This window comes from Eschscholzia californica, unplaced genomic scaffold, assembly GCF_041429995.1.
Source record: "Eschscholzia californica isolate CP2 unplaced genomic scaffold, dmEscCali1.0.p SCAF_4, whole genome shotgun sequence".
In the NCBI taxonomy this organism is placed as follows: domain Eukaryota; kingdom Viridiplantae; phylum Streptophyta; class Magnoliopsida; order Ranunculales; family Papaveraceae; genus Eschscholzia; species Eschscholzia californica.
Genome location: NW_028238461.1, coordinates 48229391 through 48242838, shown reverse-complemented (window position 1 = coordinate 48242838; position 13448 = coordinate 48229391). Strand labels below are relative to the sequence as shown.

Below are 13448 nucleotides of genomic sequence, written 5' to 3'. Positions count from 1 at the left end.
GGAACCGCCTATGAGCATTCAAACCGCCATAATTCAAAAAAACCAATTTGAAACCAAAATTGGAAACCTCCTTCACAAACCATCCATCACCCAAACCGCCTCTTACACTTAATGTTGCATATGTTACTACCAAGTTGGGATTGATTCTTAAGTGTAACTTTAATACCAAATTTTTAGAAGTTTCTAATTGTAAATGATTTGGATATCAACTTGAAAACTCGTTAGCTTGATAATCCAACTCGCATATAAGAACTTAAGTTGTTGTTCACTGCTACTTAATAAACTGATTGAAAACTCACTATGTGATCCGAAAGTCTCAAATTCGATTTTCATTATAAGTACAAACTCATGAGTTATAAATCTTGGAGTGAATTTAATAGGTTCTAGACCCGTCCCGACATACCATTCTGAAAAGAAATTATAATGATGTTGATAACAACTTCCAGGAAAAAGATCGGCAATACTACTAGTCCTCCTGCGTTTTTTGTACATCACTGCCCCTATTGTGCCAAGAACACAATTTTTATCATCAATTGTTAGCCATGATATCCTACAGAAGCATATAAATTCTTGAACTCCATACACAAAATATTAAGTTATGTTATCCTTTGTATTTTTCTTTAACAATAGGTGCTTATGGAACATCTTAATTCTTGTCTAAACAGAGAGTTTTAAATTTTATATCATTAAAATTAAGATCCATCATTGTTACTTTAGAGAAATTGGAAAACTAGTATATACCACATATAAACTCACTTTCGCTCGAGTTGATGTGGAACTAGCATTTCCGATGCACTTCTAGCATTTTTTTTATATTATTAATACTTAACAAAATGAAAAACGGGGTATTGCGTTAGTTCATTCATTTTACATGGTGATATTGGTTTCTTTAGAGTTCTGTTGATGTTGTTACTCCTCATCTACATACATTATTATATGGTGCGAAATATACCAGAAGAAAACTAAACACTCTGATAATGGTCTCCTAAAGGATTTATCCAATTTTTCATGATTGGATAAGCTATAGATTATATTATACTAGAAGAAACCTAAGGATTTTGATGAAAAGAAATCATTATGTGATAAGCTATAGATGATAATATACCAGAAGAAACCTAAAGATTTTGATGGAAATTTTGAAATAAGAAAAATCGAAATGAAAATAGAACAAGAAAAAATTTAGATGTGCTTGGGGTGCAACAGGAGAAGAAAAATGAAACAAGAATATATATATATATATAGAGTGCCAAGAGAAAAATGGAGCAAGAGTAAAAAGGTGGGTACCTATAGAGCCACCCCCAAAAGCCCAAACACACTAACCGACCAGTTTACCATGCATGTAATGACGTCATTCGTGACGTGAGGCGGCAATGGGGTTTTAATCTAATCCGAGTTTCTAAATTTCCAAAAAAAAAAATAATAAATAAATTCCAGAGTTTCTAAAACAGAGATTTAAGATTGAAAATTCATCTGCAAATAAAAGTATAAAACCCCCACACTAAACCCTAGAACTTGCAGCTTGAATTTGATCACTTGTTCATAGAAGTCTGTATCTCAAATAAAATCAAGGGTTTTAATAAGTTTTCTTCTAATACTTGCTAAGTGTATATATAATTGAATCAGGTAGTGGTGGTGGTAATGGTGGGGATGATTTCTAGAAGAGGTTTCATTAGGATGAGAGCTGGTGGTGCTTGTAAGTCTAACCCCTCCTCTTCCATGTTCAAAAAAAAGAAATCTAAACATGGGATGAGGAGCCTCCAGCCAAACGAGAAGAATACTTGTTCCACAGAAGAACAAGGCTGCTATACTACTAGTAGTAGTAATGATGATAATGATTGGTTAGTATTTGAGATATTAAACAGAGTTCCTGTCAAGTCTCTTGCCCGTTTCAAGACTGTTTGTAAAAGATGGTGTTACTTAATCCAAAAAGATCAACACTTCATGGATTTACACCTCACCCGTTTTAAACCACGCTTCCCCTCTCGTCTATTTATGGTTGTTCCTCCTTATGATGAAGATGATAAATACTTCAAGTGTAAGGAGCTCTACATTACAGCTGACTTCTTGTTTGAAGAAGAAGACAATACAAAACTGAAACTAGTTGTTGACAAGGTAACGGAGGTAGACTCGTCATCTTACTATGAAGTTTTAAAACCTGTAAATGGCTTAATCTGCCAAATTGAGGCAGTCGAAAAAGATGTTGCTCGTGTATGCAGTATTAGTACTGGACAAGTATCCCCTTGGTTTCATGTATCCTCCATACTTGTGGGAGAAGAACGAGTATCCTCCATGCTTGTGGGAGAAGAACGAGTCAAACACGCATTTGGTTTTGATCCTGCCACTAATGAATACAAATTGGTATGTGTCTTGACCGTACAGTCAGATAATAACACATTCGAATATTTTGTTTGCGGGGTTTTGACCATTGGGCGCCAATGTAATAATAATAGATGGAGAAGGATTGCAGAGGTCCCACCAATTTCTTTAACTGATGATCATGTTTATGTGAATGGTGTTATCTACTGGTTCAACCGTTCTCTTGATCGTTGGGCGTGGAATAATGGGTACCGTCCTGTATACTTGGTTGCATTTGATGTAGGAAATGAGAAGTTTAGAACAATCACAATTCCTGATTTCATCCTTGATGCCCCTCGGTTTGTCGGCAAACCTTTATCTTTCGATTCAATTGCTCAGTTATTTGAAGTGGATGGTAATTTAGCTATGACACTTGAACTGAACAGACTTAATATGTTCACCATGTATGTATACGAAGATGGTGATTACAATGACAAGGATGAGAAGATCAATGGAACGTCTACTAGTTCTTCTCTTAAGATCGGAAGATGGAGAGAAGTAAGTCTTATCACCTTGCCTTTCGTTTTGGAAACCTGTCAAACGGTCATGTTTCATACTTTCACAGGGTCAGATGATAAGATTCTTGTAACATGTATTCAGCTTCTGGAGAATGAGCCGAGTTGCGAGAAGGTGAAACGCCTGTCTATTTATTGTTACAATTGGAAGAAGATTACTTGGACGAAGGTTGATGTAAGTGGAATATCATCCTTAATTCAATCACGACGCCCTAGTAGCTTTTCTACTACTTTCTCCGAAAACCTTATGTCCCTTAACAATCACAGTGCTCTTTGAGGTCACCCTAGCAGAGGAATCAACTTCACTCTACCTTGAAACTTTATTTGTCTTTTCTTTTTAAATTATGTCATTTTGTTTCGTGTAACTTGGTACTTTATTTGTCTTCTTTTAACTTGTCTTTGCATTCTTTCTCATGTAACTTGATTCTTACCAAAAAAGAATTTGAATAAGTGAGATACTCTTAGAATAGTTTTACCACATTTATGAGAAAGTAAATTCTTCATTGTTTATCAAAAATGATGCAGGAGCCAAATGTCCGGCGACAACAATCCGAACACAAATTCTGCTTTATTGATTTAATTTCATAAGGAAGGATTACACAATATCTTGATCAATTGTCTATTACTAGCTAGTTTTCTCTCTAAGCAAATAATCAAAAGGTGATATTAACCAGCCAAAAGGATGGGAGAAAAATGAACTTTGGGTTGATACTACTTGATAGAAAGATGAACTCCAGGTTGATACGAGAATGAACTATGGGTTGATAACAAATCGAACCAGGAAGTTACCCACAAGAATCTAACATTTCATAAATAAGTTTTGAACCGGCTCGAGACATCAGTGTCATTTTGTGGAGCTGGGAAGGAGATCAATAGTCAACACGAAACATTAGTCAAAGAAAACTTATAAGTTGTACACCACCAGAATGATTTACTAAACCACAGAGCTCTCAAACAACGATATAAATATATGAGAAAATGAGAAAATTGCTTACAAGGACAGTTGTTACAGTTGCTTTGACCTCCCCCTTGAGAGCTATTGTCAACTCCACAAATCTCTTAGCGATATAGTATCAATGTGTCTCAACCTCCCATTGTCAGCCAATACAACTTACAGATTAAAGGGAAAAGATAAGAATGCCATTATAATAAGCAAGAAATGTATGCAACTTGAAAATATAATGAACAAAAACCACAAGTAAAAGCAATGTCATGAATTCAGGATTATCGCTACCGAGGCAAAAACTATTCAATATAGTAGAAGTTAACTTCGTACCAAGAACAACTCCTTCCTTTGCCATTTTATGGAGCAGTGTCATGACTTCTTTTGTTTCACCTTCATCTATGTAGCCATTCAGTAAGGAATCATATACAAAAGCATCTGGTGAAAGTCCACGGGAAACCATGCTCTTTAATAGATTCTTGGCTTCTTTCATTTCCCCTAATTTTCAGAACTTATTTATCAAAGTGGCGAAGGTTATCCTGTCAGGATCCAAACCCCTTTGAAGCATATCTGCTAGCAACTCTTTTGCAGCTTGAAGATCACCTGATTTGAGGATGCCATTAATCAATATATTATAAGAGACGAAATCGGGTTCACAGAGTCTTCCATCCCTCATTTCCTTGAATAACTTTTGCGCAACTTCAAGCTTACGGTTTTTACAGAAAGCTGCAAGCAACGAGTTATATTCGAGCAAAGTAGGAATGTGTCCATGACAAAATTAGAAGAGAAAATCGCCTCATAGAAAAAGATCGACAGCTCTTCTTACTAACAGCTTTCCTTTGTTTTCTGTAACACCACTGGTCCCTTCCTGCCACAAACACAATTTTTATAATCACTTGCTAACCATGATATCCCAGATAAGCATATAAATTCTTGGACTCCCACTCCGTACACAAGATTCAATCACAATGTCCAAAATGGTGACTATAAGAACCAACACTAAAGTAAACAGAAGAAGTTTTGATAGTCTTTTTACTCAAAATTCGTGCTTCCAACCATATCAGATTTAGTGTTCATATTTGGTTTCTCTTATAATAACCCATTGAGCCAAAGTTAAGCTTCTAAGATAAAAGGGTCCTAAAGGAAAGTCTCTAAAATTAAAAAAGAAATGGTCTGATGCTGATTATCTTGAGAAAATTGAGAGAACTAATAACCAGACCTAAAACATGACAAGGCGAAGTAAACGCCAGTTATCTGATCCTTCTATACTGTTCTTTAACAAATAGTTGCTTACTCAATATCTTAAACTCTTGTCTAAACTGAGAGTTTCAAATTTTGTATCATTAAAAATCAAGGTCTAGTACTGATACTTTAGAGAAACTGGAAAACTAGTAAATCACATATAAATTCACCTTCGCTTGAGGTGATGTTGAACTAGCACACTGTCCAAAGTAGCAGGCAATTATCTGTAGGGCGAGTATACTCGTCGAGGGCATTTACTGCAGAGCCGAGAAGAAGCTGACCCCTTTGAATCTCTCTTAGTCTCTTTCACAATGTCTTCTTTGCACTAACAGCTGCGACGCTCGATAAGGAATCTTTGCTACTAGTCTGATGAGATGAAAAGGAAGGTGAATTTAGTGGTAAAGAAGCATCTGGGAGTTTCCCGATATGAAGTGTTAATAATTGTGAAGCATTATCTGGTTATTGATGTGGTCACAAAATTGATCTCCTGCGACTGCAAACATTTATGATCAATTCTAATGAAAGGAAAAAAGTCGCTCCTGTATCTATATTCCCAGAAACGATTGCAGTACAGTTGAGCTTAACTAACATAACTACTTTTAGCATCACAGGTACCATTCAATAGATCATCATTACGTCAATATTGATTAGAAAAATGTCATCTGTAAGAACGGAAGCATATATCAGAGGTAATAATACGACTTGACTCGAAGGGTCGTCCAGGGATCGGCTCGGTCTACTCCCGCCTCCTACCCAATCCACGAGTTATTTGGGTGGATCGGCTGGTCCCAACTACTTAGCTTTTAAGAGTAAGTATAACAAACGCAACTCCACCACTTAACTGAGTTGGACTGAAATCAGTAGATGTATGAGAAACAAGTAATGAATCCTTGTTCCTGGTTGACCTGAACATGGATCCACCTCAGTAATAACATTACTTTCATATAAGAGTCCCAAAGCATTCAAAAACCAATAGCTGCGAATTCTTGTTAAACTCGGGAAAAAATTGGATAGCTTGACAGACAAGTGATATTTATCTTATGCATGAACACCAGCAAAATTTAATTCATTCTTTTGTGCAGGTCTTCTAGTATTGATGTGGCTACTGGGTCACGGACTAGGGTTTGACACATGTGTGATTGTCGTTCATTTTGAACCATGGTCCTACCCTGCGTGTCATTGTTGGAGTCTGATTTGCACAAGGTAAGCACATCTACCCTCCTTTGGCTGTCTACCCAAAGGGGTTGTTCTCTACTCCATGCTGATCTTTTTTGGGTACCTCCAAGCCTTAAAACCAGCTATTACGTATTAGTGTTCGAACTATTCCTTCTCCAGTCCAACTGTCCAAAGGGAGAGGAGATGGAAAGTATGGATTGACATTTCGGATTATCATTTCGGATTATCTTTACCACCCAAGCACAAGCACATTACAATTTACATCAACAGATTTTTTTACTGCTTATTTTACACTTAATTGCTCATTTTAGAACGCAACTAAAAATTTATTTTGTACAAAATAATAACAAAACTATTTGTACTCAAGTTAAAGTCAAAAAGTGGAAAACATTCACGCAGGCAAAAGTAATGAAAGACAAATAAAGTTGATATAGTTACCGTGTATTATTTTAATAAGGTGCTGTTTGGAAGAACTCCGAAAAGTTTGTCTAGTAGCTATTATTCATACATATCAAGCAGCTTGTACTTGAAGCCCGGGGTGAAGTTTGTCTAATCTCTTCAACAACTCAGAACAGGAGATATTTTGCTGTATAGAAATGTCTGGTGAAAAGGTTGGCAATAACTCCATAAACTCAGGATTATCGCTATCTAGGCAAAAACTATTCAATATAGTAGAAGTTAACTTCATATCGAGAACAACTCCTTCCTTTGCCATTTTATGAAGCAAGGACGTGACTTCTTTTGTTTCACCTTTGTCTATATAGCCATTCAGTAAGGAATCATATACAAACGCATCCGGTGAAAGTCCACGGGAAACCATGCTCCTTAATAGTTTCTCGGCTTCTTTCATTTCCCCTAATTTTGAGAACTTATTTATTAAAGTGGTGAAGGTTATCCTGTCAGGATCCAAACCCTTTTGAAGCATGTCCGCTAGCAACTCTTTCGCAGCTTGAAGATCGCCTGATTTGAGGATACCATTAATCAAGATATTATAAGAGACCACGTCTGGTTCACAAAGTCTTCCATCCCTCATTTCTTCGAACAACTTCTGCGCAACTTCAAGCTTACGGTTCTTACAGAAAGCTGCAAGCAACGAGTTATATTCGAGCAAAGTAGGAATATGTCCATGACATTTCATTTCGTGTAGAAGTTCTTCCGCAACATCTACCATTTTCATTTTGCAAAGCCCACTTATCATAATACTATAGGTGAACTCATTTGGGAGAAACCCCAAGTCATGTAGCTCGTTCCAAAAATCCATAGCCTTTTCAACATGTTGTGCCTTTACAAATGCACTAATTAGCACATTATAAGTCACCAAATTACAGAGATCTCCTCTCACGGACATCTTTTGATAAACCGATACAGCTTCATCTAGACGATGTTGATCGCAAAGCCCTTGGATGAGCATATTATAAGTCATGCCATCTGGCTCAACATAATATTTACCCATTACCATTGCATTCAGAAGCTCAATTGCCTCATCGAGTTTCCCAATACCGCATAATCCTCTCATTATCGCATTATAAGTCATCACATCAGGAAACTTCTTCTTTTCAATCATCTCCTCCAAAAGCTCAAAAGCTTCACTAACTTTACTTGCCTTACATAATCCATTAATTAGAATGTTATAAGTTACAGTACTCGGCTCTTCACCCCTCTCCTTCATCAATCTCAAAATTTTCATAGCTTGAGTAAAGCTTTCATCTTTACAGAGCCCATCGATCATACTCGTATAAGTAATAACATCTGCATGAATCCCACATTTCACCATAGAATTTAACAATGCAGTAGCTTCTTGCCAACGGCTTGAATTGCAAAAACCATGAATCAAACAAGTATAAGTTACCACGTTCGGTGAAATTCCCTTTTCCAACATCTCGTCAAAGAGCTCTTTCGCCTTATCAACATTCCCGCAACTACATAGACCATCTATAAGAGTACTATATATAACAACATCTGCACCAAGACCTCTCTTGAGCATTTCATCAAACAGATAGGTTGCTTTATCTACTTGATTAATCTTGCAAAGACCATCAATTAAAGTAGAATAAGTTATTAAATTAGGATAACAATTCACCTTAATCATCTCAACTAGCAACTCTGATGCCTCTTCCACCTTCTTTTCCTTGCAAAGCCCATTGATTAATGTATTATAAGTAATAACATCAGGAGAAGTATTATTCCTCCCCATTTCTCGAAATAGCGAAAGTGCCCTAAAAACCTCACCTTTTTGACACAGAGCTCTTAGAATCACATTCCACATTAACAGATTAACAGTGTACCCGCGTTTAATGATCAACCCAATAACTCCAAATGCAGATTCTAGGTTATGGGTATTTGAAAAACATAAAACTAAAGCACACAAAGAACTATAATTTGGAAATAATCGAACATGGGTCATTCGATTATACACTGAAAGAGACAAATTGTACTTCCTTGACTTAGCTAGGGTTTCAATAAGGAAATTATAAACTGAAGCAGAAGGTATAGAACCTGAAATAATTGATTCATCAATGAGAGCAATTGCTTTAGTGAATTGAGAATTGGGTTGTTCACAAAGAGATCTAATACGGATTTCAAACTCGTTTGATGGGGTATTAGAAGGTGTAAAATTTGAAGATAGAGTAGAGAGAGAGTAACGAAGATGGGTTTCTCCATGAGAGTGGAGTTGGAAATGGCGGCAATTGATTATGAGTGGTTTTATTGTTTTCATTTGTAGTATAAGATTTGACGAGTAAACCAATTTTATAACCTAAAAATCTGAGCTTTAACGATTTGGGGAATTTGAAATTTTGATTACGAGAGAAAGAAGAAAGTTTCGTCTAGAGGATTTTAGTCGGGAACTTATTGGCACTGGCGCCTGAGTGAGCCGTTATACACATCCACCATATTCCGTTTATTTCCAATTTGGACCCCTAAAGATATTCAATTCCACAATATGACTCCCCTAAAATGACTAGCTATAAAATGAAATTCGAAGTTTTATACCCTCTGATCACTCGTATTTTGCAATTTTGTGTTAGTCAACTTCAATTACTGATACCTTCTTCAATGTGTTTTCTTGTGTTTCGTGGTTGACTGAAGTTACGCCTTGCTCTCTCGCATTTTTCAATTTTGTGTTAGTCAACTTCATTTACTGTATATTTTCTTCAACTTTCTCTCATTTTCATGGTTGATTGCAGAGAGAGAATTGGACGAGAGGATCGGGTAGGACGCACCTATAGTGTACCAGTTATCTAATAGTTGGGTAGCTAAGTGCGGAACACATGACTGTTGAAAGCATCTGAGAAGTAAGCCCACTCCAAGATGAGTGTGCTCTAGAAATTATGGTAGAGGAGAGAAGGTTGTTTTTAAGATGTCAATTAGGTGAATTAGTCACAGTTAGGGGACAAAATGGAATCAACCCTAATTTATAAGATTAGTTTAACATTCCGTTTCCAACATCTCATCAAAAACATCTTCCCCTTATCTTTTCTTCTTTTTCCAAAAAAACCCATCCATGTTCGACTTCATCAGCAATCTACCAATCGCCATGGCACCATCACCATTGTTACCACCACCATCTCGCTCCTATCTTTTTCTCCATATTATCCAACTGCAAAGGAAGTTTCTCTCATTACATAGGGAAGATCCCCTATGTGAAAGAAAGCTAAAGGAAAAATCTCTCTCACAAACATGTGTCAACTTGGCTTGGAGGAACTTTTTATAGTTCACGTCGAAGGGAAATAAGCATGACATGTTAATTCTCCTTGCACATCAAGTAACTCATTTCCATGTGTGATGCAACAAAAGATTACTTCATGTTTCAGCCAAATGTTTTATCAAACTAGCCTATTCACACTAAAATTCAGGGTTTTATCGGACTTATAGAGCATGATATCGACAAAAAAACAAGCTCTCAACTGTCAAGAGACCAACTTCTACAAAAACCACACCCATAGAGTGATTCTTGTCATAAAACGAAACTGATATCCTTCAAGGTATACAATCCCTGTAACACTAGCTCTATCTTGTAACAAGAAAGTCTTCCTAAGAAAATTAAAGCAAAAAAAAAAAAAAAAAAAACTTCACTACTATAACTAGGAAAGTTAAAGGAAGATGATGATTCAAGTCTTAAACAATGGCGTTGGCTGCACTCGCAATCCTTGGCCATAGATCAGCACATTCTTTACCGATGGGTCCAGTAATTGCAGATCCTGAAATTATAAACACGGCAAGCAAACTATGAGGGTTGGAATTTAATGACAGATAATTTGTTACTCGAAACACACCACATTCACCACGAAGAATCAATAACAACATCGATATGGATAGTTTACAGATTATCATTGTGTTGTGTTTTTCACATTTTGAAGTTATTATACTATTTAGCTAACTAGTATAGAAAATGTCTTACCTTTCATTTCTCCCTTTGGGTTCACTATAACTCCGGCATTATCTGAAAAGAGAAGGTCCAGCAGAAACATCAGGATGATTAGGCGTAATGGTGTAAATTACGTGAAACCACATGAGCTACGTAATTAATTTTTTCCTACTTCCATATAACAAACTCTATCACGCAGTCTTACATCACAACCACTAGCTTTCATTAACGCGGATGGCCAGCCGATTCCAACTGCTTTTTTAACCACGGGATTGTTTCTAGTAGTATTCTACTTACAAATCAACATAACACCAAAACAAATTGAAGATAATCCACAAAATGACAACATTGAATTCATATATCTCACTCAATTATGCACATACACTCGCGTGCTAATGCTAGAAGGTTCTCAACTTCTTATTCACTCGTAGGGTCAGGTGGTCCAAAGGGAAGCTTTGAATCATTGTTGTTTGACTCGGACCTGTTCTAAACAAGTTGACAACTACATATAAATGTTTTTCGATAAAGCACCAAGAGAGCACTAGAAGGTAGTCCTGAGGTACAATGTCTAAGGTAAGTTCCATGACAAGGTCATGAACATGATCTTCTATAGCCCGATACACTATTCCATTTTACTGGTAGTGGTTATACATATCAAAATGCATTAGAAGTATCGAGTCCAAACATTGACACCTAGAACGAAAAAAAACACATTTCATTACTGATCTGTAGAATTAGAACCCTATACTAAATAAATGGTTTCCAGACAACTTGTTCGATAATAAGATATATCACACACCACACAATGATGAAATATTATGTCTTGGGGGTCATAGATAAAAACCCATTTCCATAACAACATGCCTATTATGATTCATGTACTAATGAGATAAACCAAATGGATATAAGGATATTTATACCCAAAACAAACCCTAATAACAAATTGGGAAAATTTATAACTTATTCTCTCTTCTTTTCTACAAAATCTTCAATTAGGGCTGAATCAGAAAAATTATGAAAAATTGTACAAGTAGAGGAGAAGAAATTAAAATTACCTTCAAAGTACATGAAAACACCATCCTTTCGGCGCCAAGCTTTTCGTTGCCTAACAATAACAGCAGGCATGACCTTCTTTCTTAAATCAGGTTTTCCTTTTTTAACAGTAGCCATAACCATATCTCCAACACAAGCTGATGGTAATCTATTTAGACGACCTTTAATACCCTTAACTGAAATTATGTATAGATTCTTAGCTCCAGTATTATCAGCACAGTTAACTGTTGCTGCTACTGGAAGACCTAATGACATTCTAAACTTGCTTCCTGCTGTTCCTCCACGACCTGCAAAAATGGCAATCAATAAACAAGTTTATCAATCAAGTGATCTAATTGTAAAATCTTCAACAAACAAAACAAAACCCTTAAAGGGAGAGAGAAAGATGGAATACGCTTGGCCATCTCGGATTTTGATTAATCTTTGTTGAGAAAGCTGATAGATGAAGGAGGTTTGCAGGGATCGCCTCTTCTCTGTTCTAATGCTTTCTAGGGTTTGCTGGTGTTCTAAAACGTAAACACGAACAGACGTTCATATTTACACCCCATTGTTTACTTGTTACAACCAAATTACTTTTTCCTGTTGAGATAGATGTTTACTAGTTACACCCAAAATATTTTTTCTTCCCACAGCAACCGCGCTGCATGAGGTTCGGACTCTGAATTTCGGGAGGGCTAGACATTTTCAATTCTAATATCAATCTCCTGACATGAGCCCACATAAAAAAAAAAAAAAAAATCTCCTGACATGAGATCTCAATCCTAAATTATAGAGTTAATTCTTATATGGCCCCCTACTTTGTGACCAGCTTCCTTTATGGTCCCCTTCTTTTCGTAAATTCAAATATGACCCCCTATTTTCAGGTAAATGTCATTACTACCCTTCCTAATTCTAAGGGGGGGGTAGTGGATAGGGATTTAGGAGGACATTCGTGGACAAAATGTCTCGTAGACATTTCGAGACATTTTAAGACATTTCGAGACATTTGTCTGTAGACAAAAGGTCTTTATAGACATTTTAAGACATTTGATTCATGGACAAAAAGTCTTTATGGACATTTCAAGACATTTGGTTTATAGACAAAATGTTTTGGAGACATTTCAACATATTGAATCCATGGACAAAATGTGTAGTGGATATTATTATTATTATTATTATTATTATTATTATTATTATTATTATTATTATTATTATTATTATTATTATTATTATTATTATTATTATCTCATCATGGATGACAATTGGTATGCATTTATTATTTTAGTATTATCATTATTGTCTAACCATACAAAATAATATATTTGTACTCATATTTTAAAAATATATTTTTCGAGTTTTGTGGACGTCTGTGGATATCTGAGGACATTTATGGACAATTAGTGGACATTTATTTATTTAATTTTATCATTATCGTTTAATCATATGAAATAAAAATAATTGTACCATTATTTCGAAAATATATTTTTCGACTTTGGTAGCCATCCGTAGATATCTGTGAACATTGATGGACAATTGGTAAATATGTATTATTTTATATAGTATACTAATATATATATATATATATATATATAATAATAATATAATATAGTAATATGATAATAATAATATAACATATAATAATATAATAATACAATAATATAGTAATTAACATATAATAAGATAATAATAATATAACATAGTAATATAATAAGATAATATTATAAAATATAATAATAATAATAATAATAATAATAATACAATAATATAATAATAATAATACAATAATATAGTAATATAAGAAAATAATGTAATAATAATA

The 13448-nt window shown here is 35.3% G+C and overlaps 3 protein-coding genes across 10 annotated transcripts; 1 reads left to right on the top strand and 2 right to left on the bottom strand.

Annotated features, from left to right (window-relative positions):
• The first annotated feature begins 1516 nt into the window (after positions 1-1516).
• LOC147545498 (F-box protein At4g19940-like) lies at positions 1517-3387 on the top strand. The gene is made up of 2 exons (XM_086634517.1): positions 1517-2853; positions 2956-3387. The coding sequence occupies exons 1-2, from the start codon at positions 1639-1641 to the stop codon at positions 3145-3147; spliced, it is 1407 nt and encodes a 468-aa protein (XP_086490643.1). The 5' UTR covers positions 1517-1638; the 3' UTR covers positions 3148-3387.
• Positions 3388-3423: 36 nt separating this feature from the next.
• Positions 3424-9265, bottom strand: LOC147545497 (uncharacterized). 8 transcript variants are annotated; one of them, XM_086634512.1, is made up of 5 exons: positions 6670-9265; positions 5226-5421; positions 4147-4681; positions 3866-3980; positions 3424-3727 (listed from the first exon to the last, which is right to left on the bottom strand). In XM_086634512.1, exon 1 carries the CDS (start codon positions 8945-8947, stop codon positions 6743-6745), a length of 2205 nt encoding a protein of 734 aa, XP_086490638.1. In that variant the 5' UTR covers positions 8948-9265; the 3' UTR covers positions 3424-3727; positions 3866-3980; positions 4147-4681; positions 5226-5421; positions 6670-6742. The 8 variants fall into 8 exon arrangements, with proteins under 8 accessions (XP_086490638.1, XP_086490640.1, XP_086490635.1 ...); XM_086634514.1 differs by having other exon boundaries at positions 4147-4677; XM_086634509.1 differs by having other exon boundaries at positions 5226-5548; positions 6670-9203.
• Positions 9266-10152: 887 nt separating this feature from the next.
• LOC147545496 (large ribosomal subunit protein uL14x/uL14z/uL14y) lies at positions 10153-12260 on the bottom strand. The gene is made up of 4 exons (XM_086637473.1): positions 12045-12260; positions 11653-11937; positions 10631-10672; positions 10153-10430 (listed from the first exon to the last, which is right to left on the bottom strand). Exons 1-4 carry the CDS (start codon positions 12052-12054, stop codon positions 10348-10350), a joined length of 420 nt encoding a protein of 139 aa, XP_086493599.1. The 5' UTR covers positions 12055-12260; the 3' UTR covers positions 10153-10347.
• Between the last annotated feature and the right edge of the window lie 1188 nt (positions 12261-13448).

Coding starts and splice junctions, on each gene's coding strand:
- LOC147545496 (XM_086637473.1), bottom strand. Junction 10,673..11,652: donor TGTTTTCATGTACTTTGAAG/GTAATTTTAATT, acceptor TTCTCTTTTCAG/ATAATGCCGGAGTTATAGTG. Junction 10,431..10,630: donor CCCAAAGGGAGAAATGAAAG/GTAAGACATTTT, acceptor TTATAATTTCAG/GATCTGCAATTACTGGACCC.
- LOC147545498 (XM_086634517.1), top strand. CDS start 1,639: ATGGTGGGGATGATTTCTAGAAGAGGTTTCATTAGGATGAGAGCTGGT. Junction 2,854..2,955: donor AGATCGGAAGATGGAGAGAA/GTAAGTCTTATC, acceptor ACATGTATTCAG/CTTCTGGAGAATGAGCCGAG.
- LOC147545497 (XM_086634512.1), bottom strand. CDS start 8,947: ATGAAAACAATAAAACCACTCATAATCAATTGCCGCCATTTCCAACTC.